At 49.0% G+C, this 26,842-nt stretch overlaps 1 protein-coding gene across 4 annotated transcripts in view; it reads left to right on the top strand.

Moving 5' to 3' along the window:
• Positions 1-26,842, top strand: part of DAAM2 (dishevelled associated activator of morphogenesis 2) — a 471,074-nt gene that overhangs the window by 324,763 nt on the left and 119,469 nt on the right. For all 4 annotated transcript variants that reach the window (XM_063918836.1, XM_063918833.1, XM_063918835.1 and 1 more), the window contains exons 7-9: positions 6,959-7,069; positions 16,140-16,243; positions 17,525-17,591. In XM_063918836.1, coding sequence (XP_063774906.1) covers positions 6,959-7,069; positions 16,140-16,243; positions 17,525-17,591 — 282 coding nt within the window. The remainder of the gene's footprint in view (positions 1-6,958; positions 7,070-16,139; positions 16,244-17,524; positions 17,592-26,842) is intronic.

The raw sequence follows: 26,842 nt of genomic DNA, 5'->3' as shown, positions 1-26,842 counted from the left end.
GCATCCCTTTATTATGATTTATGCAACTTAAATGTATGGCGGTCATTCGGTCGACATACATTGGGTCGACCACTATGGTCGACATGGTCATTGGGTCAACATTGTCATTAGGTCGACGTGTACTAGGTCGACTTGGAAAAAGGGTCAACATGAGTTTTTCACAATTTTTTTACAATTTTTTACTTTTTTCATACTTAACGATCCACGTGGACTACAATTGGGAACGGTAACCTGAAGCAAACAACACCAACAACAGTCAAAACAACACCAAAAACAGTCAAAACAACACCAAAAACAGACAAAAAACCCATGGCGACCTAGTGACGGGTGCATTATTGTGTTTACACAAAAGGCACAATTCATACAACTCTTAAGGAGTCTATTTACTAAGCCTTGGATGGAGATAAAGTCGCTGGAGATAAAGTACCAGCCAATCAGATCCTAGCTGTCATTTTTCAAACACAGCCTGTGACATGGCAGTTAGGAGCTGATTGGCTGGTACTTTATCTCCATCCAAAGCTTAGTAAATAGACCCTTAAACGCACTGACTGCAGTACTCATATTTAACACTTCATTATCTGAAATAATTTTTTGTAAATAAATGTAAATAAAAACTTTACAAAGTTATTAGACCTAGGAGCTTGCCATCTATTGCACTGCAAAAGTTTGAGGCAATAGTTAAACTGTAATATACAGAAATGACAAGACTCTAGCAGGGCTATACATTACTAATTGTTCCGTCACCTAAGATTTTATTGTACAGCAGGAATTTTACATCCAGTGTTTTGAATTGAATCCATGTGTCCTCCCGATAACTTAATGTCCCTGAGGCTCCGGAGTTTTACCGTCAGGGAAACACGTAATTAATTTCACATGAAATATAGATATATCTACATAATGGAGATGGTCGGTATCCCTCCACGTATCATGGGAGATAGGGACATGTGTTCTGAGTTTACTCTTCAGGATGATAGGTAGGAATTCTTGGATAAAATGTCCAGAATATCAGGCAGGAGCCAGGCTGGTATCCTGAGCTGCTCACGCTGAGCAGTAAGACTGCAGTGGGGCCCCAGAGCATGTAGTATATAAGGGACCCTGTGTATGTTTATTTCTAAACTTTTTTTTTTAAATTTGATTAATTTTAAATAAACACTATCATATCGACATCACCTACAATATAGCTCTCTTTCTCCTATCCCTGGGGCAGATGTATTAACCTGGAGAAGGCATAAGGAAGTGATAAACCAGTGATATGTGCAAGGTGATAAAGGCACCAGCCAATCAGCTCCTAACTGTTCATTTACATCTTGGAGCTGATTGGCTGGTGCCTTTATCACCTTGCACATATCACTGGTTTATCACTTCCTTGTGCCTTCTCCAGGTTAATACATCTGCCCCAGGGCCTGAATTTAAACTATTTTATTGAGCTGCTGAACACTACAAGCACAGATCATATTCGTCTGGGGGTCATTCCGACCCGATCGCTCGCTGCAGTTTATCGCAGCGGTCGGGTCGGAACTGCGCCGGTGCCGCAGTGCGCCGGCGCATGCCAGGCGGCCGAAGGCCGTCGTTGCCTAGCGATCACCTCTGAGGCAGAGGCAGTCGCTGGGCGGGAGGGGGCTGGACGGCGGCGTTAAGCCGCTGTTTAGGGGGCGCGGTCCGGCCAACGCAGGCGTGGGCGGACCGTTGGGGGGGCGGGCCGCGGCGGCTGTGTGACGTCACACGCAGCCGCTGCGACCCGGGGCAGCGAAGAGGTTCTACCGGCCAGCCGCAGGAGCTGTGCGATGCTTTTGCAATTCTGCAGGGGGGGGGGGGGGGCGCACTGACATGCGGGGCGGACTAGCCCTGTGCTGGGCGTCCCCCCGCATGTCTGACTGTCTGATCGTAGCTGTGCTAAATTTAGCACAGCTACGATCAACTCTGAATGACCCCCTCTGTGCATTAGTATAAGAGCCCCTGCCACAGTCTCTCCTAGTGGTGCTGCACATGTATTTCGTGGTTGGGGACTGCACGGACCAATAGGAAGCCACAAACAGCTTTTTGTCACCCAACGTTCCCATTGCTACTGATGGAAGGAGGTCCAAACCATATTTTTGTTTGTGGGCTGACTCTTCAGTTGCCATGCCTATAAACTGGCCCTAAGTAGAGGCTGGATGAGGGGCGGATTATCTGTTAGGCAACCTAGGCTCCCCCCCTAAGGTACGCTGGGTCCATTTTTTTGTGGTTTTATATTACAAACCAGTATCTTGAATTAGGGCCCCAATGCAAAAGTTGGGTTTAGTTGCTCATTGGATACGGGTAATCACGGCATTGGTTCCAGTAGCAGCCTGATCTGAAGGTGGCACTGTCCCTTCTGCAGTATAGTTATACCCTGCCCCAGGCTGTTAGTGTTACAGGTCTCCATCCTCATCATCGTCCCTCCTCATTCGTGTTACAAGCTCCAGAGAATGTCCCCGCACGTAGTCCTATTGTCCATGTATTGTGAGGGCTCCATAGCCCCAAATTACAGTAGTTCATTTGCCCTATGACGACTTGCTCCTTAGCAGTCTATATGTGTAATAGAGCGTCTCTGGTCGGAAGCTCGTCCATTGCAGTGTCTGTTTTACTGACATCACCAAAGCAGAGCATCTAAAGATAGTTTGGTAATTGTATAATGATGCCCTGCGCTTTTCATCCTTATTAGCAATTATCATCCCTGTAAGTGGACAGAGTTCCTGTGGAAATAACGTCATGGTTAGACAGACTCCACACATGACTGTTCCCTCCGGAATTGTCCACTGTACACCCTCTGACCCATGTGCTCAGTGACCCCCAGACTCATTGTATCTTTCTGGACTTTTACAGGTTAAAACAAACACAGGGGGTAATTCCAAGTTGATCGCAGCAGGAAATTTTTTAGCAGTTGGGCAAAACCATGTGCACTGCAGGGGGGGCAGATATAACATGAGCAGAGAGAGTTATAGGCCCTACACACTCGGCGATGTGAAGCCGAGCTGCCCGACCGCCAATACGGGCGACCCGGCGGCGGGGGGGACAGTGACGGGGGGAGTGAAGTTTCTTCACTCCCCCCCGTCACCCGGCTCCGTAGACTTGCAGGCAAATATGGACGATCTTGTCCATATTGGCCTGCATGCACAGCCGACATGGCACCAGCGATGAACGAGCGCGGGGCCGCGCATCGTTCATCGCTGGTGCCTCCACACTGCACGATATGAACGTTATCTCGTTCATTAATGAACGAGATCGTTCATATCGTGCAGTGATATCGGCATGTGTATATGTAGAGCCCATTAGATTTGGGTGGGTTATATTGTTTCTGTGCAGGGTAAATACTGACTGCTTTATTTTTACACTGCAATTTAGATTGCAGATTGAACTCAACACACCCAAATCTATCTCTCTCTGCACATGTTATATCTGCCCCACCTGCAGTGCACATGGGCCCTCATTCCGAGTTGTTCGCTCGTTAGCTGCTTTTAGCAGCATTGCACACGCTAAGCCGCCGCCTACTGGGAGTGAATCTTAGCTTAGCAAAATTTTTTACCACTGCGCATGTGCAACAAATGATTGCAGATTTTGCACAGATGATGTATTTGCGAAGATAGCGACAAGTTGTCACCGATTGGGGGGGTAACGGGGGGGGGGGGGTCTACAAAAAATCAGGCGTGTCAGGACTATTTTTTTTGGATGTTCTGTAGTCAGCCACTGCAAATTCATTCGCAGCTAGAGAGGTCTCAGGGGGTGATACAGATCTGATCGCACGTAGGTGTTTTTTTGCAGTGCTGCGATCAGGTAGTTGCCGCCTACAGGGGGAGGGGGTAATCGCTGTGCAGGGGTGCGCAGCTCAGGACTTACTCAGCCGCTGCGATGATCCGGCCTGGTGCTGACGTCAGGAATCCTCCCTCCAAACCGCTGGGCGCGCATGCGTTTTTCCGGACACTCCCAAGAAACGGTCAGTTGACACCCACAAACGGCCTCTTCCTGTCAGTCTTCCTGCAATCGCCCGTGCGATCACTTTCTTCTTAAATCCGTCGCTGTCCGGCGATCCCCGGTGCCGGGGGACAAAGCACCTGCGCATTGCGGAGCATGCGCAGTTCTCACCTGATCGCAGCGCTGCAAAAAAAGTAGCGTGCGATCAGGTCTGAATGACCCCCTCTGTGTCTTAGGAGAGCCGCTCAGTCTGAGATAGCATAGGGTGCTCGCAGGTGCGATAGTCTGGCCAATGTGTGCCTGATGTTTCCGCTTATGTGTGCGAGCGAAGACGCCATCAGTGGATGTCTTTGTTCTCAAGATGGCGGTTAAGTCATTAGCATATTTTTGCAAGTCCACTGCGAACAAATTGTGTGTAATAATGCACCTGCTGTAATGTACTGCACATCGGGGGGTCATGCCGAGTTGATCGCTCGCTAGCTAGTTTTAGCAGCTGTGCAAACGCTATGCCGCTGCCCACTGGGGAGAGTATTTTAGCTTAGCAGAAGTACGGACGCATGTGCAGCCGAGCTCTGCAAAAACAGTTTGTGCAGTGTCAGAGTAGCTCTGAACCTACTCAGCGCTTGCGATCACTTCAGCCTATTCGTCCGGATTTGACGTCATACACCCGCCCAGCGAACACCCAGCCACACCTGCGTTTTTCCAACCACTCCCTGAAAACGGTCAGTTGACACCCAGAAACGCCCCTTTCCTGTCAATCATCTTGCGCCTGCCAGTGCGAAGGAAAACTTAGCTAGAACCTGAGCACAACCACGAAGAGTTTTGTACCCGTACGTCGTGCGTGCACATTGCGGGGTATACGCATGCAAATGTCATTTTTTTCACCTGATCTCTGCGCTGCGAAAATCGGCAGCGAGCGATCAACTCGGAATAACCCCCATAGTCAGGTAGAGATCGCTTCGTCCGTCTCTGCGTGCAGACGCTTTCTTTTCTGATTACTGTGATACTTCTATTTCAGGATATTGCATATTCAGGATAATGCATACACTGCCTTTGATGCGCAGTTATGCCCCTAGCTGGAGCAGGTAATGTAGCTTACAATAATGGAAGAGACGGTGATAACAAACTTCTGATATGGAATTTAAATCAGGAACCGCGTCATCATGTATCAGATATAATAATGTTCTAGCACAATGTTTCACAAACCGGCTCCTCAAGTCACCCTATTAGCCAGGTTTTAAGGATATTCATGGATGAGCATAGATAGTCAAATCGAATTGACTGAGGTACTGATTAAAGCACCTGTGGTCAAGCATGGATATCCTTAAAACCTGGAATGTTTGTGTGCCTTGAGGACTGAGGGGATAATTCAGACTGGATTGCTGCAGCGGCAGCGATCGCAGTCTGAATCGCTTTGTGGAGTGCGCACTGCATGTGCGCACCCCAGGAGCCCGGCGAGATGCTTAAAGCATCTCAGGGCTGCGATCGCCTCTGCCTGATTGACAGGCAGAGGCTGTTGCGGGGCGGGAGGGGGCGTGCCAACATTAGAACGCCATTGGTGGGGGTGCGGCCTGGACAACGCAGGCGTGTCTGGACTGTTGCTGGGGCGGGCCGCGGCGGCTGCATAACGTCACACGCAGCCGCTGCGACCCGGGACGTGGCAGGTAGCCGCCCGCCAGCGCAGGCAGGCAGCTACTCGCCAGGTGCGAAAGCATCGCCGCTGTGCGATGCTTTTGCACCCTTCCGGAGGGGGGTAGGACCTGACATGCGGGGCGGACTAGCCCTGTGCTGGGCGTCCCCCCCACATGTCAGAGAAACTGATTGTAGATGCGTTAAATTTAGCACATCTACGATCAGACCTGAATTACCCCCTGAGTTTGGGAACCTCTGTTCTAGCACTCACCCGGTCCATCCAATCAGCACATTAATTATGGGCAACCAAGATCCTCCATGTAAATACCATTATGCTGTGTAAAACTGCTTCTGCTTTGCGCTGTCCATTAATAAGATGACGTTCCCAGATCAGTGCTTTGAAACATTCCTAAATGAACAGCTACAATAGATGCAACATTTGAATGTACTGACATAGGGAAGTATGTAGTAATATCACTAGCTGATGTTACATTGGACAGCACAATTGGCGTAGTGGTTAGTACTGCTGCCTCACAGCACTAAGGCCTTGGTTTGGAGTCCCACCAGGGCCTTAACGGTGTGGAGTTTATATGTTCTCCTCATGCTTGTGTGGCTCTCCGATACTCCTGTTTTCTCCCACAACCCCCCCCCCCCCAAAAAAAAAGTGCTTGTAGGGTAAATGGTTTCTGACAAAACGTATCATACTGTGTATGTGTGTCCATGTATTAGGGAATATAGGGCCTAATTCAGCATGGATCGCTATTCTGAGAAATTGCAGTTGTCTGCGAGTAGAAAGACACCGCCCCGACAGGAAGAAAAAATGCCCCGTACAAAATTGTGAATGCAACGCAGATCGCTATCCACTCGCAGATGCATACGCAATTCCCAGAACATCGAAGAAACTTTGCCGTCTGAGCAAATGTAAGTACATCTGAGGCTGCCACTAGTCTGTCACTGAGACGGCCTTGAAGTGGTCTGCGCTGACGTCAGAGACCCTCCCCAAGAACGCCTGGGCACGCCTGCGTTTTTCCTGACACACCCAGAAAACGGCAGGTTACTGCCCAGAAACGCCAGCTTCCTTTCAGTGAAACAGCACATTTTCTGTTGCTTTTACCCCTCGCTAACGCTACGCATGTGCAGTTGTTCAATAGTCGCTCGATTTGCGATTCCTCAGAATAGTAAGTTGTACTAGGGCAGCGGACTGATGTGAATAGCCAAGTACTCACTGTACACTGCCACGGAATGTTGATGCGCTATATAAATGACAATAAATACATCAATCTCCCAACTGTTTAAAAACAAATTAAAACTGTGTAGTTGTCTTCATTTTCCCCACTCCCCGGCTGTGTTAGCGTCTCGTATGTTTATTCTGAATTCTTTTTGTCTCCTCGCACAGACGCTGCTGAATGAACTAGATAGAAGCATAGGAAGATACCGAGATGAGGTGAATCTGAAAACTGCAATCATGTCCTTTATCAATGCTGTGCTGAACGCTGGCGCTGGAGAGGTGAGTCATTTCCCAAACTCTTCCCCAACCTACCCCCACGAGTGGGCTGGGAAATGGCTAATGGGTTTTGTGGTGAATGTGGTGGAGGGTTTCGGTCATATTTGCTGAGAAACCCATGGGCAGAGACTGGCTGTTCTCAAGCAAGAAGGCAACACACTCGAAAAAAACCCCGACTTACGCTCTGCGGGATAAAGAACATATGGAGGGACTGTAGTTATTTTTTAAAGGGCTCACTCTTTATATATACTGATTCCAACATCCGCCGGCCACGCAGCTCTGGCCTGTTTTATGTCACTGGCTCAGCCTGCAAACACTTCATAACAATGCTGCAGCTTGCTTCACATTTGCAAATGGAGAGTTGACTTTGATGTAAATGCTCTTGAGCGGTTTATAAGTTCCAATAACGTGCTATTTTTCTTGGTCACTTATTGTTAGTACTGAAATGAATCTTATGCTGGTAGCGCTGTATACTATAATGCATTGTGACGTGATCGTCCGTGCAGGGCCGGTGAGCGACTTGTACAACAGACATGGCACAGATTGTTTCCATTCCAATTTTCAGCCCGCATGACTTTGTAAAACACAGGACGGAGCGATTTAATCATTTCAGGACAGCTAAGGAACAGTATCTGCAGGCTGAAAGTAAAGTAAAGGAAACACACCGGTTTTCTGTACAGATGTCTGCAGATCCATTTGCTTAAAGCAGCAATCCCATGAAAAAAATGAGGTTTTTGCATCATGAATAACTGTGGCAGGCTATAAGAAGAAGATTGCTTTGTTTTAGGCTGCTATGAATGTAGTGCAGAGGTTCTCAAACGCGGTCCTCAAGGCACCCCAACGATCCAGGTTTTAAATGTATCCATGCTTGGCCACAGGTGACTTAATTAGCACCTCAGTCAATTTGATTTAACCATCTGTGATGAGCCATGGATATACCTAAATCCTGGACTGTTGGGGTGACTTGAGGACCGCATTTGGGAACCTCTGATGTACTGTATAATTTTGCATGTCATGTCACTATAGTGAGCAGAGAGGCATTGGATAGGACTCTGAGCTCTATTTTATAGGCACATCCTCCCCTTCCTTCTCTATCCTCTTCCAACATGACATGTCTGGGCATACCTCCCAACATGACCCTCTCCAGGAGGGACAGAATGCTCTGCTCTTGGACTTTTCTCATAATTTATGATTGCTGGCACCTGTGGTGAACAGGTTAATGGATAAGAAAGGTGTTTCAGTGCAGGTGATGGCAATTATACATTAAGAGGAAAGTCCAGTAGCAGAGCATTCTGTCCCTCCTGGAGAGGGTCATGTTGGGAGGTATGCGTGTCTGGGTAGCAGACTACGGCCCGGATGGTATGGGCAACATACCATCTTAAATAGAACTCCCATCTTAGTAATTTACCCCTAGGAGTAAAAGTGTTTCCCATTCTCAGATAACTTTCATTTGTATTTTCTGTCTACTGAACACAATGTGTTTTCTTTCAACGGTGATTTACAGTCATGAATTACTGTGATCAGGCAGATATAGTTATTTTCATTTGTCCTACACAGAAATCCAGCAACACAGAAATAAACTAGTTTTCCTAATCATAGAAATACATGGCTGAATAAGAAAGAATGCAGTTTAGTCAAAGTTGCAAGAGGACATGGACAATTCAATGGGCTAATTCAGAGTTGATTGCAGCAGCAAATTTGTTAGCAGTTGGGCAAAACCTTGTGCACTGCAGGGGGGGGCAGATATAACATGTGCAGAGAGAGTTAGATTTGGGTGGAGTGTGTTCAATCTGAAATCTAAATTGCAGTGTAAAAATAAAGCAGCCAGTATTTACCCTGCACAGAAACGAAATAACCCACCCAAATCTAACTCACTCTGCAAATGTTACATCTGCCCCCCCTGCAGTGCACATGGTTTTGCCCAACTGCTAACAAATTTGCTGCTGCGATCAGCTCTGAATTACCCCCTAAATGTAGTAGCCTGCAAGCTGCCAGAAGTGAGGGACTTTGTGCGCACGTATTTTTAAAGCGGCAGTCATTTACAAGGCAAAACCAATCTGGTTTTGCCTTGTAAATGATTGCCACTTTAAAAATAAAGGCAGACTTGTACAAAGTTCCGCACCCCTGGTGGCGCACAGGCCACTACATTTAGCCCAATGAATTAAGGTCTTCTCCAGAATCCATGTAACAATGGGCCCTCGCTGTCCTCTGTTTTCAGCTATTTTATCTTCTCGGAGTTTCACACAATTAGTGAGAATGAAAAACCCCACAAACATCCATCAAGTCAGTGATTCTCCAACTCGGTCCTCAGGACCCCAAACAGTTCATATTTTCCAGGTCTCCTCACAGACTCACAAGTGAAATAATTGACTTCACCTGTGGATCTTTGATGTGTCAGTGAGTAATGAATACACCTGTGCACCTGCTGGGTGACCTGGAAAACGTGAACAGTTAGGGCTGAAACACACGCGCCGGCTTTTGCCGGCCGGGAAAAAGCTGGACGGCTTTTTCCCGTGCCGGTATTGTAATTAACAGTGTGAGGGGTAGGGTCCTTTCACACTGAAAGGCCCCGGCTGCCGGGTTGCAGCCGGAAATATCCACTGGAAGGTCCGGCTGCCATGTCGGGGCCGTGCCGTCTTTGCAGGCAGTGGACCGTGTGTGAAGGGGAGCTTTCACACACAACGTTCTTTTTCCAAGCCATGTCTAATGCTGCGCATGCGCACAGCATTACACACGGCTCAAAGCCGTTGTGTGTGAAAGACTCTGCCGGATGGCAAAAAGCGGGACAAAGTTTGTCCGGCTTTTTGCCATCCGGGAGAAACCGGCGCGTGTGTTACAGCCCTTAAGGTCCTGAGGACAAAGCCGGAGAACCGGTGAGTTAAAGGGAAACCCCGCTAAACAAAATGATGAAACAAATATTAAATACCTGGTAAAACCATTACCTGCACTAGGACTCTTCCTGAAATTGGCATTTGGCAATGTCAGACGTTGCATGCGGCAGACACGTTGTGCATATCTGACGCCTCTTGTCTGCCACATTGCAGCAATAGCCATAACAGCATTTCCCAACAGCTGGTTTCAGACAGTGTCCTGTTTCCAGTTATTCCAGCATGGGATGGGGCCCAGCGTAATCATTTTAGTTTGCCAATATGATTTTCGTATTATTGTTGAGTTCCGTTACCGCTGAAATCTGGCCTGCTTTACTGGATGGCTCCAGGAAGGCAACTGCCTATTTCAGCTACCATATGGCAAACATTTCCTTCTCTACCAGTAGGACAATTTGATTAACTCAGGTTCCCAAACCCGGTCCTCATTGCACCCCTTACTTGCCTACCTGACCCTCTCCGTGAGGGAGAAAATTCTCTGTTCCTGGACTTTCCTGGTAATGTATGATTGCCATCACCTGTGGTGAAACACCTTTCTTAACAATTAACTAGCTCACCACAGGTGATGGAAATCATACATTACCAGGAAAGTCCAGGAACAGAGCATTTTCTCCCTCATGGAGAGGGTCAGGTAGGAAAGTATGTTGCACCCTTAGCCTAGGTCAGAGGTTCCCAAACGCGGTCCTCAAGGCACCCCAACGGTCCAAGTTTTAAATGTATCCATGCTTAGCCACAGGTAGCTTAATTAGCACCTCAGTCAATTTGATTTAACCATCTGTGCAAAGCCATGGATATACCTAAATCCTGGACTGTTGGGGTGCCTTGAGGACCGTGTTTGGGAACCTCTGGCCTAGGTACACACTATGCAATTATCTAGCAGATAATCTGCCAGATCTGGCTGGTTGGAATGAAAATCTGGTAATGGATGAGAGTAAATGGCAATCGACCATTTGCTCCCAAAAACCGCAAAATGGACAAAAACAGTTGTTCATCCAAGTTAGTTAAATTTGTGTTTAATCAATTTGTATGAACGACGGGTTTTGTTAGTTTTCCACTGTTTGGGAGCAAATGGACGATTGTCATTTGCTCTCATCCACTACCAGATTTTCATTCCAGCCAGCCAGATCTGGCATATTATCTGCCAGATAATTGTATAGTGTGTACTTACAGTCCAGGTTTTAAGTATATCCATGCTTGGACACAGGTGACGTAATTAGTTCCTCAGTTAGTTGGATTTAACATTTGTGCTTGAGCCATGGATATACTTAAAACCTGGACCCTTAGAGTGCCCTGAGGAACACATTTGGGAATATCAGCATTAATTGTTATTCCTAAATTAGGGCAAGGTCTGGCCAACCTGTTGCTCTCCAGCTGTTGTGAAACTACAAGTCCCAGCATACCCTCCCTGGTAAAGCATGCTGGGAGCCGCAGGTTGGCTAGACCTGGTGTTCATAAACTAAAAGGCACCCTAACAGTCCGTGTTTTAAGGATATCCATGCTTAACCACAGGTGACTTAGTAAGTACCTTAGTTAGTTTGATTATACTAGCTGTGCACAAACCTGGATATTGTTAAAACATGGACTGTTAGGTTGTTGAGGGCATTAAGCTGAGCGGATTTAGTCGTATACTACACAAATGTTGCCTACTCTGGCTATTATTCCACAGACCCTTGTTCGTTCTGGCCATGTTTCAGAGCTACTGAAGACAACGTTTGTCCACAGATGGATCTGTAACTGTGTAACCCTTATCAGGGCAGGACTGATGTTACTCTGTAATGTGCCACTTGTAGATCGCCTTTAAATTGAATCCAATAAATATATGTATAATTTCTCTGACGTCCTAGTGGATGCTGGGAACTCCGTAAGGACCATGGGGAATAGCGGCTCCGCAGGAGACTGGGCACAACTAAAGAAAGCTTTAGGACTACCTGGTGTGCACTGGCTCCTCCCTCTATGACCCTCCTCCAGACCTCAGTTAGAATTTTGTGCCCGGCCGAGCTGGATGCACACTAGGGGCTCTCCTGAGCTCTTAGACAAAAAAAAGGTGCAGCATACAGCCAGTTCCCAGGAACAAAAGTCCTCCCCCGCTTCCTCTAAGTCCACCGCATGACGCTGGGGCTCCACAGGCGGAGCCAGGTACGGTGGGGGCCCGTCTCAAGAACTTCAGCGACCAGTGGGCTAGCTCACGGGTGGATCCCTGGATTCTACAGGTAGTATCTCAGGGGTACAAGCTGGAATTCGAGACGTCTCCCCCTCGCCGTTTCCTCAAATCTGCCTTGCCGACGGCTCCCTCGGACAGGGAGGCAGTGCTGGAGGCAATTCACAAGCTGTATTCGCAGCAGGTGATAGTCAAGGTACCCCTCCTTCCACAGGGACGGGGTTACTATTCCACAATGTTTGTGGTACCGAAACCAGACGGTTCGGTGAGACCCATCTTAAATTTGAAATCCTTGAACACTTATATACGAAGGTTCAAGTTCAAAATGGAATCGCTCAGGGCGGTTATTGCAAGCCTGGACGAAGGGGATTTCATGGTATCACTGGACATCAAGGATGCTTACCTGCATGTCCCCATTTACCCCCCTCACCAGGAGTACCTCAGATTTGTGGTACAGGACTGTCATTACCAATTCCAGACGTTGCCGTTTGGTCTGTCCACGGCACCGAGGGTATTTACCAAGGTAATGGCAGAGATGATGATACTCCTTCGAAAAAAGGGAGTTATAATTATCCCGTACTTGGACGATCTCCTTATAAAGGCGAGGTCCAGGGAACAGTTGCTGATCAGAGTAGCACTAGCTCGGGCAGTGCTACAACAGCACGGCTGGATCCTGAACATTCCGAAGTCGCAGCTGGTTCCTACAACGCGTCTACTGTTCCTGGGGATGGTTCTCGACACAGAACAGAAAAAAGTGTTTCTCCCGGAGGAGAAGGCCAAGGAGTTGTCATCTCTAGTCAGAGACCTCCTAAAACCAAAACAGGTGTCGGTGCACCGCTGCACGCGAGTCCTGGGAAAGATGGTGGCTTCTTACGAAGCAATTCCATTCGGAAGGTTCCATGCAAGGATCTTTCAGTGGGATCTGTTGGACAAGTGGTCCGGATCGCATCTTCAGATGCATCGGCTGATAACCCTGTCTCCGAGGGCCAGGGTGTCGCTGCTGTGGTGGCTGCAAAGTGCTCATCTTCTAGAGGGCCGCAGATTCGGCATACAGGATTGGATCCTGGTGACCACGGATGCCAGCCTTCGAGGTTGGGGGGCAGTCACACAGGGAAGAAATTTCCAAGGACAATGGTCAAGTCAGGAGACTTCCCTACACATAAATATTCTGGAACTAAGGGCCATTTACAATGCCCTAAGTCAGGCAAGACCCCTGCTTCAACACCAGCCGGTGCTGATCTAGTCAGACAACATCACGGCGGTCGCCCATGTAAACCGACAGGGCGGCACAAGAAGCAGGATGGCGATGGCAGAAGCCACAAGGATTCTCCGATGGGCGGAAAATCATGTGTTAGCACTGTCAGCAGTGTTCATTCCCGGAGTGGACAACTGGGAAGCAGACTTTCTCAGCAGACACGACCTCCACCCGGGAGAGTGGGGACTTCATCCAGAAGTCTTCCAAATTATTGTACAACATTGGGAAAGGCCACAGGTGGACATGATGGCGTCCCGCCTCAACAAAAAGCTAAAAAGATATTGCGCCAGGTCAAGGGACCCTCAGGCGATAGCTGTGGACGCTCTGGTAACACCGTGGGTGTACCAGTCGGTGTATGTGTTCCCTCCTCTGCCTCTCATACCCAAGGTACTGAGAATAATAAGAAGGAGAGGAGTAAGAACTATACTCATTGTTCCGGATTGGCCAAGAAGAGCTTGGTACCCAGAACTTCAAGAAATGATCTCAGAGGACCCATGGCCTCTGCCGCTCAGACAGGACCTGCTGCAGCAGGGGCCTTGTCTGTTCCAAGACTTACCGCGGCTGCGTTTGACGGCATGGCGGTTGAACGCCGGATCCTGAAGGAAAAGGGCATTCCGGAGGAAGTTATCCCTACGCTAATTAAAGCTAGGAAAGAAGTGACCGCAAACCATTATCACCGCATATGGCGGAAATATGTTGCGTGGTGTGAGGCCAGGAAGGCCCCAACGGAGGAATTTCAGCTAGGTCGATTTCTGCACTTCCTACAGTCAGGGGTGACTATGGGCCTAAAATTGGGTTCCATTAAGGTCCAGATTTCGGCTCTATCGATTTTCTTCCAAAAAGAACTGGCTTCACTACCTGAAGTTCAGACATTTGTTAAGGGAGTGCTGCATATTCAGCCCCCTTTTGTGCCCCCAGTGGCACCTTGGGATCTCAACGTGGTGTTGGATTTCCTAAAGTCGCATTGGTTTGAACCACTTAAAACCGTGGAACTAAAATATCTCACGTGGAAAGTGGTCATGCTGTTGGCCTTGGCTTCGGCCAGGCGTGTGTCAGAATTGGCGGCTTTGTCTTGTAAAAGCCCTTATCTGATTTTCCATATGGATAGGGCGGAATTGAGGACTCGTCCCCAATTTCTCCCAAAGGTGGTTTCAGCGTTTCATTTGAACCAGCCTATTGTGGTGCCTGCGGCTACTCGTGACTTGGAGGACTCCAAGTTGCTGGACGTAGTCCGGGCCCTAAAAATCTATGTTTCCAGGACAGCTGGAGTCAGAAAGACTGATTTGCTATTTATCCTGCATGCGCCCAACAAGTTGGGTGCGCCTGCTTCAAAGCAGACTATTGCTCGCTGGATCTGTAGCACGATTCAACTTGCACATTCTGCGGCTGGACTGCCGCATCCTAAATCTGTAAAAGCCCATTCCACGAGGAAGGTGGGCTCTTCTTGGGCGGCTGCCCGAGGGGTCTCGGCTTTACAACTTTGCCGAGCAGCTACTTGGTCGGGGTCAAACACATTTGCTAAATTCTACAAGTTTGATACCCTGGCTGAGGAGGACCTAGAGTTCGCTCATTCGGTGCTGCAGAGTCATCCGCTCTCTCCCGCCCGTTTGGGAGCTTTGGTATAATCCCCATGGTCCTTACGGAGTTCCCAGCATCCACTAGGACGTCAGAGAAAATAAGATTTTACTCACCGGTAATTCTATTTCTCGTAGTCCGTAGTGGATGCTGGGCGCCCGTCCCAAGTGCGGATTGTCTGCAATACTTGTATATAGTTATTGTTTAACTAAAGGGTTATTGTTGAGCCATTTGTTGAGAGGCTCAGTTATATTTCATACTGTTAACTGGGTATAGTATCACGAGTTATACGGTGTGATTGGTGTGGCTGGTATGAGTCTTACCCGGGATTCAAAATCCTTTCCTTATTGTGTCAGCTCTTCCGGGCACAGTATCCTAACTGAGGTCTGGAGGAGGGGCATAGAGGGAGGAGCCAGTGCACACCAGGTAGTACCAAATCTTTCTTTTAGTGTGCCCAGTCTCCTGCGGAGCCGTCTATTCCCCATGGTCCTTACTGAGTCCCAGCATCCACTACGGACTACGAGAAATAGATTTACCGTTGAGTAAAATTTTATTTTTCCATCCTTCTACAGAAACTCCTCATCCATTAATTGCAACGGAATAGTTTATTTACGTAACGTTTTGGTGCTTGGGAATAGCAGAATAATTTATAGAGGGGATCACGGCCTAGTCACCAGGCCTGACCTATCGGCAATGTTATGGGCAGTGAGGTAATGTTTAATGACAATGGGAAATGAAATATTGTAGACATGAGAATGATGGATGGGCTGATACAGAAATGCCGGCTGAAGTACATATAGCAGGAATGAAGCGTTTCGGCTGGGACTATGGTTCAGTGGTTGGAATTCCTGTTTTTACATACTCTGTATTAAACCATCACCAGTTCATTTATAACAGCAGTCTGACTAATCCCCTGACAAACTGAGATGAAGTGGATGGAGATAAAGTACCAGCCAATCAGCTCCTAGCTGCCATGTTACAGGCCGTGTTTGAAAAATGACAGGAGCTGATTGGCTGGTACTTTATCTCTCTCCACCTTATCTCTCCAAGCGTTAATGCATATGCCCCTACAGTATATCACTAAAGACCGCTATGGAAGCGGGTAATTCTCTCCTAAGAGAATCGTTGTTTTATTTTGTCTGATTCACAGTTTCTTTTTGCAGAATTAGTAATTACTGTTATTTTTATTTATTTTCAAAGGACAACTTAGAATTTCGGTTACATATTCGGTACGAGTTCCTTATGTTGGGAATCCAGCCGGTTATTGACAAGCTGAGACGACATGAAAATGCCACCCTGGACAGGTATATAATCTCCTTGTGTGCCCACCCATTCCATATAACCACAAAAATAAGCAGGGTAAATAAAGGCTGATCAGGTTAGGTTGCATCAGTACCCGCCGTATACGCTCTTCCAGCCAGAAACTTTATTTCTTTACGTGTTTGTAAACCATATTCATTGGCCGTAGATGTCTGTGGCCCTCAGCTGTTGTGGGACTACAATTCAAGCAGTGTTGCAGTGGCTGGGCTATTTTTCTTTGTACACTATAAGACTGGAGGTTAAATCCTTATCATTTGCATATGATGCCGTAGGCACTAAGAGGAGACATGCGCTGTACTATTTAGTATGTGAGTCTTCAGAAGGGATCCGGTCAGGACCTCAGAGGTTGGAATCCTGGAAGTCAGAATACCGACGCCTGAATGCCCACACTACTCGGGATCCACCAGCATCCCGAATGGGGTCACCAGTCCAGCACCAGGATCCCAAACGAGTATCTGCTGGGCTGGAGAGGTAAATCGTGGTGGGGGGCTGGGGAGAGATTAGTTGTAGACTGTGGGGTGGAGGGATAGGCTGCGCCCTGGGGGGTAGTTAGGTTTAGGCTGCAGGGAAGGGGTGTTAGATTTAGGCACCCCCAGGGAGGGTTAAGGTTAGTCTGCGAGGGTAGAGGTTAGGTGTAGACTGCGGCGGGGATGTGGCTGTGGGGAGGGGGGGGGGTTAGGTTTTGCCGCTACCGGGGAGGGTTAAGGTTAGGCTGCGGGGGGGAGGGTTATGTTTAGGCTGCAGGGAGGGGGGTTAGGTTTAGGCACCCCCAGGGAGGGTTAAGGTTAGGCTGCGAGGGAAGAGGATAGGTGTAGACTGCGGCGGCGATGTGGCTGTGGGGAGGGGGGTTAGGTTTCGCTGCTACTGGAGAGGGTTAAGGTTAGGCTGCGGGGGGAGGGTTAGGTTTAAGCTGCAGGGAGGGGGGTTAGGTTTCGGCACTACCGGGGATGGTTAGGCTTAGGCTGCGGGGGTGGGAGGGTTAGGATTAGCGGGCCAATGGGGGAAGGTAAGTAAACTTACGTTCCCTTGTCAGGATTCTGATCATCAGGATGCAGCCGGCATTTCAATCCCAACCCCTTCAGAAATCTACTTTATTTGTAATAAACATGCATTGTGCCAGACAGTGCAGTGATGCCAGGGTGCCAGCTGTAGGGTTAGTTTCTGCATCTGAGATACCAATAAGACGCCTTTGGGCCGACTGCGTTTCTCTCCGCGGTATGTTTCCTGTCTGTGCGTGGTATCAGTGCATTCTCTGTGTGTTACAGGCATCTGGACTTCTTTGAAATGGTGAGAAATGAGGACGAGGTGGAGCTGGCTAAGAGGTTTGATATGGTGAGTGCCCATATGACGGAGGTTACCGGTGTCCTGCAACTTCTGTTTTATCTGCAGTTCCCTATAGGAGGCTACAGGGATCATACAGCCCCAAGCTGAATGATAGGATTGTGCTACTTGCTGTACAAGAAAATGGGGCGGTGAGACCCAACATAGCATGATCCCTACCTATACTGAGATCCTGTGAGGCCCACTCCACTTCCCACCTGTTCCTGCAACTCCACCATGCTCTGCACACAGATGGTGTCTTACCCCAGTATTAGGGATCAGCCATTGTGTAGCGTCTAATTAGCTGCTGGCCGGATGACCCCTCTCCGCCCCTACTGATGTTGATCAGCTGTCCATAATGCCTTTGAGAGTGCGTCCACTTGCGTTGATTGCCTGCACACACAAAGGAAGACGCACTATGGCGAGCCGACCCCTGAGATACATATATAAGAGTCATCAAGTCGTCTGATCACAGCACTGAGAGATCAACAGAGATCCTGTGTTCTATCCATGACTTCCTTCCCAGCTCGCCACCGGTCACATGGGCATGCCTACATGTATGTAAATCCCCTGCACACGTGTAACTGACATTACAGACACATGTGTTCTATCAGGCAGGGGAGCAAACACACAGTGGTGGACTGAGGATGCCCCTGGGCAGTACCCAGATGACCCCCCCTATCTACTGGTAAGCAGATGCCATGAAAGATCTGCAGTATCTGTCAACTAGGGAAACACATTCTCCATAAGAAAATGCACCTCCGGTTATTATCTGCCCCAGAGATCGCAGTTCTTACAGTGAGTTTCTACACTGAATCTTTCACTCCCTACAGCTATAGCGACTACATCTGTAACAGGAGTTTACAGCATTCTACTTCATTATCCTACTAAGGAACCCACGTGGGTGGATATTGACCCATCTGAATTTCCTAAACTGATCAACACATGACACGGGTCCCATAAACAAGTTTCTCAGCAATTACGGCAACGCTAAATAAATCTTAGGGGGTCATTCCGAGTTGATCGCACGTAGCAACTTTTTGCTGCTCGTGCGATCAACTAGACGCCGCCTGTGGGTGAGTGTATTTTAGCATAGCAGGGCTGCAGAGCCGGCCCTAGGCATAGGCAAACTAGGCAAATGCCAAGGGCATTTGGTATGCTTAGGGGCACCAGCAGCTTCTGCTGATTAAAATGATATGTGGCATGCCTATATTCTGTGTGTAACTGAGGCTGTATCTGCATACGAAATGCTACGTTGCATTGTATTTTTGGAAATCACTGTAATGTAACATTTTGTATGCAGATACAGCCGCAGTCGCACACAGAATATAGGCATGCTGCATATCATTTTAATCAGCAGAAGCTGCTTGTGCACCCTAGTCACATAGTAATGCAAATAGGACGCATTTTCATAAACAAAAGGCGCCCCAACGTTAGCAGAGCTGCCAGCTGACTCGTGCCAGGCATGTCCTGCAGAACTAGCGGCGGTGCTAGGGGACACCACACAAAATCTTGCCTAGGGCATCATATTGGTTAGGGCTGGCTCTGCAGGGCTGCAATCGCTTGTGCAGCCCTGCTATGCTAATAAAGTTTTGTGTAGAACAAGACTAGCCCTACAGTTACTTACACTGTGCGATGGATCCAGCGATGAAGGTCCCGGAATTGACGTCAGACATCCGCCCTGCAAACGCCTCGACACGCCTGTGTTCGGATCTCCACGGTGAGTAGATGCCTCGATCCGCCTCCCGCCTGTCAATCTTCTTGCGATCCGCGCTGCGACCGCTTTCTTCGTTCCCGGCGTCGTTGCCCAGCAGCTACCGTCGCTGAGCAACGACGTGACTGCGCATTAAATCCGCCGCGCATGCGCAGAACCGACCCGTTCGCACCGCTGCGATGAACCACAGCGTGCGAGCGGGTCGGAATGACCCCCTTAGTTAAATATACACTCATTTGTCTGTAACTTAAGTCCCCTTAGAGACGACCTTTTCATCCAGTACTTTTCTCGCTGCTCCTAAATCGCCTCTCACATCGTCCTCCCGTTATATTTGATATACACAGTGACGCGGAGATGTCCACTATTTGAGAAATAGGCCTATTAGGCTCCATACAATTCTCATTAGATGTGCCTGGTGTACATTAACAAGGAATGTACTGAATTAACAAAGTCTCCTGAAAATAATTAGGATTAATACGCTACATGTTTCCAATTATTGGTAAGGCAGCCTGCGCTGGTTTTCTGATAATTGGTTTATTTACCTAGACAATTGGAGGGTGGGGGCAGGTGGGGCACAGTATGTGATCCATGGAGCTTTGGCCAGCACGTGCGCTGTCTGATATTTATAGGTACAATGACATCATTCTATTCGTTAAATTGCTATAATGCAATGAATTCTTTGTAACTGGCCGCAGCATGCAGGAAAATATTATCTTTCTTGTGTGTAGTAGACATTTTTTAGTTACTATTAAACTGAGTTATTGAGTCATTAAAGTCGAAATTTCAGCAAACTGTAATCGTGAAATATTAGATATAAGTGACCTTTGTCATCTGTGTTATACAAATACATAGATGAGGTTGTGGGAATTTTTTAGCAAGTCTGTGAATTAGGGGAATATTTAGGAATACTTTTAATTATCACCAATTTGCCGGCTCACGTGGATTAGGGGTTTCAGTCCTAATAACGTGGAGGAAAGACAGAACAGTTTCAAATTTTTTTGGTTCATTTAAAACAAGACATGATTTAAAAAACTTTTAAGCATATGTATTTCTCTTACGTCCAAGAGGATACTGGGGTCCACAGTAGTACCATGGAGTATAGACGGGTCCACTAGGAGCCTTGGGCACTTTAAGAAATTAATAGTGTGCTGGCTCCTCCCTCTATGACCCTCCTACAGAGGAGCCGGTCACGCTTATGGAAGCTCCCGGAGAGTTTTCTGCATTTCTTTTTTTCTGTTTCTTATTTTCAGACAGGACTGGTTGGCACCAGCGTGCCTGCTTCGTGGGACTTAGGGGAGGGGAACGGCCCAACCTCCCAAAGGGTTAATGGTCCCGTTACCTGCTGACAGGACACTGAACCCCTAAGGGAACTATTCGTAAAGCCCCACCACGGCGAGCATACATTCCCGCAGCACGCCGCCACCCCTAACAGAGCCAGAAGTATGAAGAGTGGTGAGTAAGTGGCCGGCGTCCCGGAATGGCGGCATAAGGGTAAGGAGCGCAGCCAGCGCTGACATGCGGGCTGCGTCTCAAGGCTCAGTTAACATGTGTGTGTTAGACCGCTGTGAGGGGCAAGCTGAGCAACTAACACTTTACTCAGACTGGCTACACGACTTACAGAAGTTCTAACCCGCTGGTAAGCGCCATCAGACCTCAGCCAGTATAAAAAAAAAACGGGAAGACCGCGCTCCCTTGAGGGGGCGAGGCTTCACTATGAGCGGATCCAGCAGCTCACCAGCGCCATTTTCCTCTGCAGCTTACACAGATCAGACTGGCAGAGAAGCGCTGCTCCTCCACAAGGACTCCAGCTTGCCTCAGCGGTACCTGGGGGCCATAGTAGGGGGGGAGCAATTTTAGTATACTAAGCCCTAATAAGGCTACTTAGGGCTCTGTGTGGGCTAACTGTGTTTTAACCTTTCTATTGTGTGCAGTGATCGCGCCGAGCTAAAAAAATTGTGGGTCCCAGGGACCTATTACGTTAAAAAATTGGGGTCCTATTCCACTGTTTCGGGGTCCTATCACGTATTATGGGGGTAGAGGCAGGGAGAGGCTGGTTAGAGCTGGAGGTAGAGGCAGGGAGAAGCTGGTTAGAGCTGGAGGTAGAGGCAGGGAGAAGCTGGTTAGAGCTGGAGGTAGAGGTAGGGAGAAGCTGGTTAGAGCTGGAGGTAGAGGCAGGGAGAAGCTGGTTAGAGCTGGAGGTAGAGGCAGGGAGAAGCTGGTTAGAGCTGGAGGTAGAGGCAGGGAGAAGCTGGTTAGAGCTGGAGGTAGAGGCAGGGAGAAGCAGGTTAGAGCTGGAGGTAGAGGCAGGGAGAAGTTAGGGTAGAGCTAGGGGTAGAGGGGGTAAGGGCAGGAAGTGCTGGGGGTAGAGAGGGGTAAGTGCAGACAGCAGTTGGGATAGTGCTGAGGGGCAAGGAAGGGGATAGAGACAGGCAGTGCTGGGGGTAGTGAGGGGCTAAAGGTAGATAGCAGTTGGGGTAGTACTGGGGGGGCAAGACGGGGGTTAGGGGCAGTCAATACTGGGGGTAAGGAGGAGGAAAGGATAGATAGCAGCAGGGGCAAGTAGTGTTCAATGCTGTAAGTGTAATAACACTTAAAAAAATCCTGTGATCCTAGCTCACTGCTCTGTCACTACAGCCACACACTGCAATCACTGCACCCTTATTAAAGACACACACTATAATCACTGCACCCCCACTACAGCCACACACTGCAATCACTGCGCCCTCACTACTGCCACACACTGCAATCACTGCGCCCTTATTAAAGACACACACTATAATCACTGCACCCCCACTACAGCCACACACTGCAATCACTGCGCCCTCACTACTGCCACACACTGCAATCACTGCGCACTCACTACTGCCACGCACTGCAATCACTGCGCCTTCACTACTGCCACACACTGCAATCACTGCGCACTCACTACTGCCACGCACTGCAATCACTGCTCCCTCACTACTGCCACTCACTGCGCCTTCACTACTGCCACACACTGCAATCACTGCGCACTCACTACTGCCACGCACTGCAATCACTGCTCCCTCACTACTGCCACGCACTGCAATCACTGCGCTCTCACTACTGCCACGCACTGCAATCACTGCGCTCTCACTACTGCCACGCACTGCAATCACTGCGCTCTCACTATTGCCACGCACTGCAATCACTGCGCTCTCACTACTGCCACACACTGCAATCACTGCGCCCTCACTACTGCCGCACACTGCAATCACTGCGCTCTCACTACTGCCACGCACTGCAATCACTGCGCTCTCACTACTGCCACGCACTGCAATCACTGCGCTCTCACTACTGCCACGCACTGCAATCACTGCACTCTCACTACTGCCATGCACTGCAATCACTGCGCTCTCACTACTGCCACACACTGCAATCACTGCGCCCTCACTACTGCCGCACACTGCAATCACTACTACCCTGCCACTACAGCGACACACTGCCTTCTATGTACTTTCTCTGCATCCCCTTCTCCGTTCTTATTGCAACTATGTCCTGCCTGCAGCGGCCCGTCACCTTGTGGATGCCCGCCTCTGGCGGTCCTGTCCTCTGTTGGAGGTCCCCGCGAGGTGAGGCATCGGCCTGTCTGGTTCACCAATCCAGGGGGCAGTGCTCTCAGGTGGCCAGCTCCCCTCTGCCGATAGAACAGCAGCACGGTCTGTGGAGAACTGTGGAGCGGCGCTGAGGCCACGGGGTATCGGCAGGGGCATAACTAGAACTTTGGGAGCCCCATAGCAAAATTTTGTAAAGGGCCACCTTTCTACAGAGAGGGGAAGTAGAGGGTGACAAAAACCCAAGGGTAGAGTGGGAGTACAGGTTGACACAAAAACGGGTAGCGTGTGCGTACAAGGTGGCATAGGGGGTATAGAGTGTCACACAGGGGTAAGGGGTGTACACTGTGCCCTACACACAGGGGTATGGGGTACAGGGTGCCATACACATATGGGTAGAGGAGTACAAACACACACACACACACACACACGGGGTAATGGGTGCAGGGTGTCACGCACAGGGGAAGGGTGTGTACACTGTGTCACACATACACAGGGGTAGGGGGTACAGTGCAGGGTGTCATACACTGGGTGGGGGTTCAAGGTGTCACATACACAGAGGGGTACAGGGTGTCACACAGGGGAAGGGTGTGTACACTGTCACACATGGGAGTATAGGGGGGTACAGAGTGTCACAACACATACAGTACAGGGTGTCATACACTGGGTGGGTACAAGGGGTAACACACACACACACACACACACACACACAGTGGTACAGTGTGTCACACAATGTCTGCGTGGGCAGTAACAGGCAGGGTACGGTCCCCGGGCTGTAAGTTACCTGTGTCCAGCACGCAGCAGTTCAGCGTTGTCCTGCTAGCCCTGGCTCCTGGGCACACACCAATTCACAAGCTGTAGGATCAGTACGTATGTCTGGCGGGAAGAGCTGCCCATGTCCCCCTGGGACACCCGGCAGCTCCTGCTTGGCTCCCCACTCATGCAGGGCCAGCCGTACGTGTGACCACTCACAAAGAATACCCCAAAACCTGGGCACAACAGATTCCGCCCAGTGGCGGGTCCCTCTGCGCAGTCTCTCCGAACTGCAGTCGCCGCTTCAGCACCGCTACCCACCGGAGAAGGAATGTTTGCAGTGTGTCTGGTGCGGGGGATGCGGCCCAGGGTATCGGGATTCCAGCGGCTCTGGCATCGGCTGCAGGTGTTGTTCGCCACGGGAGGGACTAGTGGGCAGGCGGAAGTTAACATTCCTGATCGCGGCTCCCTGCTGACGGCACATGTACTTTTTCAGAATGGGTGGGGGTCAGTGGGGATGCTCTCCTGTGGGATTGGCTATAAGTTTAATGAACGTCTGCCTTGCCCGGCAGCTCCTCCTCCACTTGTATAGTTCTCTCTGCAGCTGGGCAAGGGAGACATCAATTATTAAACCTGTAGCCAATCCAGATGGAGCGCATCCCCGGGGACCCACCCACTTTGAAAAGTGAGTCACCGGGCACCAATATCGCGTAAAATACGCGCCATAGCCCATTTTTGCGAACACTGGTGTGTGTTTTTTTCTTACATTGTACAATGTCTAAAGAGTGTGTCTCATGCACGGCAGAGTGTTTTTCGTCCCCAGGGGGATCACTACAGTGTACTCAGGACAGTACACATTCTCAGGCTAGTGGGTCTGAACCTGCATGGTTGGATTCATTAAAGGGGATGATCTCAAATATTTCAAACAAATTGTCCCATACTGAGAAAGAGACGCAATACTGAAGACAGTCTGTGGATGACCTGATGAGTAGAGATTCAGGTCCCATACCAGCGTCTCAGACCCCTGCCATTTGTCCACAAAAGCGTATACTGGCCCAGATCTTGCAGGCTGACACTGATGATGATTATGTGTCAGACCCAGAGGAGGGTGAGGTGGACTTAGGTGAGCGGGAGGGGGGGGGGGGGGGGTTGCAGCCCTGTCACAAGGAATACAGGCCCTGATAGAAGCTATTAAGGAGGTCCTGCACATCAAGGATGATACAGTGACAGGAGAGGATGAGGAACCTTATTTTAATGTAAAAAGAAATCCTCTGCTACTTTCCCTGCATCCAAGGAATTAAATTCCCTATTTGAAGAAACTTGGGTTAATCCTGACAAGAAGTTTCAGATCCCTAGAAGGTTAATTACATCCTTCCCTTTTCCTCAGGATGATAGGAAAAAATGGGAAAGCCCACCGATTGTTGATGCATTAGTATATAGGTTGTCACGTAAGATAGTCTTGCCTGTCCTGGGGGCGGCCTCCTTAAAAGACACGGCTGACCGCAAGATTGAGACCACTCTCAAATCTCTGTACACTGCTGCGGGAGTAGCCCAGACACCTACTATAGCTTGTGCTTGGATCACGAGAGCCATTGCAAAATGGTCAGGTAACCTAATTGAGGGATTACATCCCTTACCCAAAGGGGCTATTGTTTTACTCCTACACTATATACAAGACTCTGCAAATTTTATGGTAGAGGCCATAAAAGAGATAGGCTTGCTAAATGCACGCACCACGGCCATGGCAGTGTCAGCATGCAGGGGCCTATGGCTACGTCAGTGGACTGCGGATCCATGTGGATTCCAGAAAAGGTGTGGAAAGCCTACCATTCACAGGTGAGGCCCTGTTTGGAGATGAACTGGATACGTGAATACCAAGGCTACGGCGGGTAAGTCTACATACTGTACCTTCCTTCTGCAGCTCTCCCGGGTAAGTCTACATACTGTACCTTCCTTCTGCAGCTCTCCCAACTAGGAAGACCTACTCGGCTCCGACTCTGCAGTCCTTTCGGACAGCAAAATTTAAAAATAAGACCAAAGGTTCTTCTACAGCCTTCAAAGGTTATAGAGGTAAAACCCAAAAAACAGCAGCTGCAGGTTCACAGGAACAGCACTCATGTTCTGCTTCCTCTAAGCCTTCAGCATGATGGTGGACCGCACTGACTGGAAGACAGGCAGGTGGGAGCCCGATTAAGTGATTTCAGTCACATATGGGCGACATCATTCCAGGATCCCTGGGTCATAGAGCTTATCGCCCAGGGTTACAGACTGGAGTTTCAGGAACTCCCACCTCACTGATTCTTCAAATCAGGCTTACCAGCTTTTCAAGAGACAAGTATAATTTTACAGGATGCAATTAAAAAACTGGTACAGGCTCAGGTCATTGTTCCAGTTCCACCTCGGCTGCAGAACAAAGGTTATTATTCCAACCTTTTTGTGGTACCGAAGCCGGACGGTTCGGTAAGACCCATTTTAAACCTCAAGTCATTGAACCCGTATTTACGGGTGTTCAAATTCAAGATGGAGTCTCTGAGAGCGGTGATCTCAGGTGTGGAGGAAGGGGAATTCTTGGTATCTCTGGATATCAAGGATGCGTACCTTCATATTCCAATCTGGCCGACTCATCAAGCTTATCTAAGGTTTGCATTACAGGACTGTCACTACCAGTTCCAGGCCCTGCCATTTGGCCTCTCCACATCATCGAGGGTGTTCACCAAGGTAATGGCAGAGATGATGTTTCTCCTCCGCAAACAGGGAGTGGACATAATTCCGTACCTGGATGACCTGCTGATCAAGGCACCATCCAGGGAGAGGTTGTTGGACAACATTGTCCTCTCAACTCGACTACTCCGGCATCACGGGTGGATTCTGAACCTTCCAAAGTCTCACCTGGAACCAACACGGAGGCTTCCGTTCCTGGGGATGATACTGGATATGGAGGCACAGAAGGTATTCCTTCCATTGGAAAAGGCATTGGTAATTCAGTCGATGGTGCGAGATGTCTTGAAACCAACCCGGATATCGGTGCATCTCTGCATTCGCCTTCTGGGGAAGATGGTAGCCGCCTACGAGGTGCTACAGTACGGAAGGTTTTACGCAAGGCCCTTCCAGCTCGATCTGTTGGACAAATGGTCCGGATCGCATCTCCACATGCACCAGAGGATACGTCTGTTGCCAAAAGCCAGGATTTCTCTTCTGTGGTGGCTTCAGACTTCTCACCTGAC

Source organism: Pseudophryne corroboree, chromosome 4 (genome assembly GCF_028390025.1).
Source record: "Pseudophryne corroboree isolate aPseCor3 chromosome 4, aPseCor3.hap2, whole genome shotgun sequence".
In the NCBI taxonomy this organism is placed as follows: Eukaryota; Metazoa; Chordata; class Amphibia; order Anura; family Myobatrachidae; genus Pseudophryne; species Pseudophryne corroboree.
Note: the sequence above shows the minus strand (reverse complement) of the source record. Positions and strands in the feature narration are given on the sequence as shown.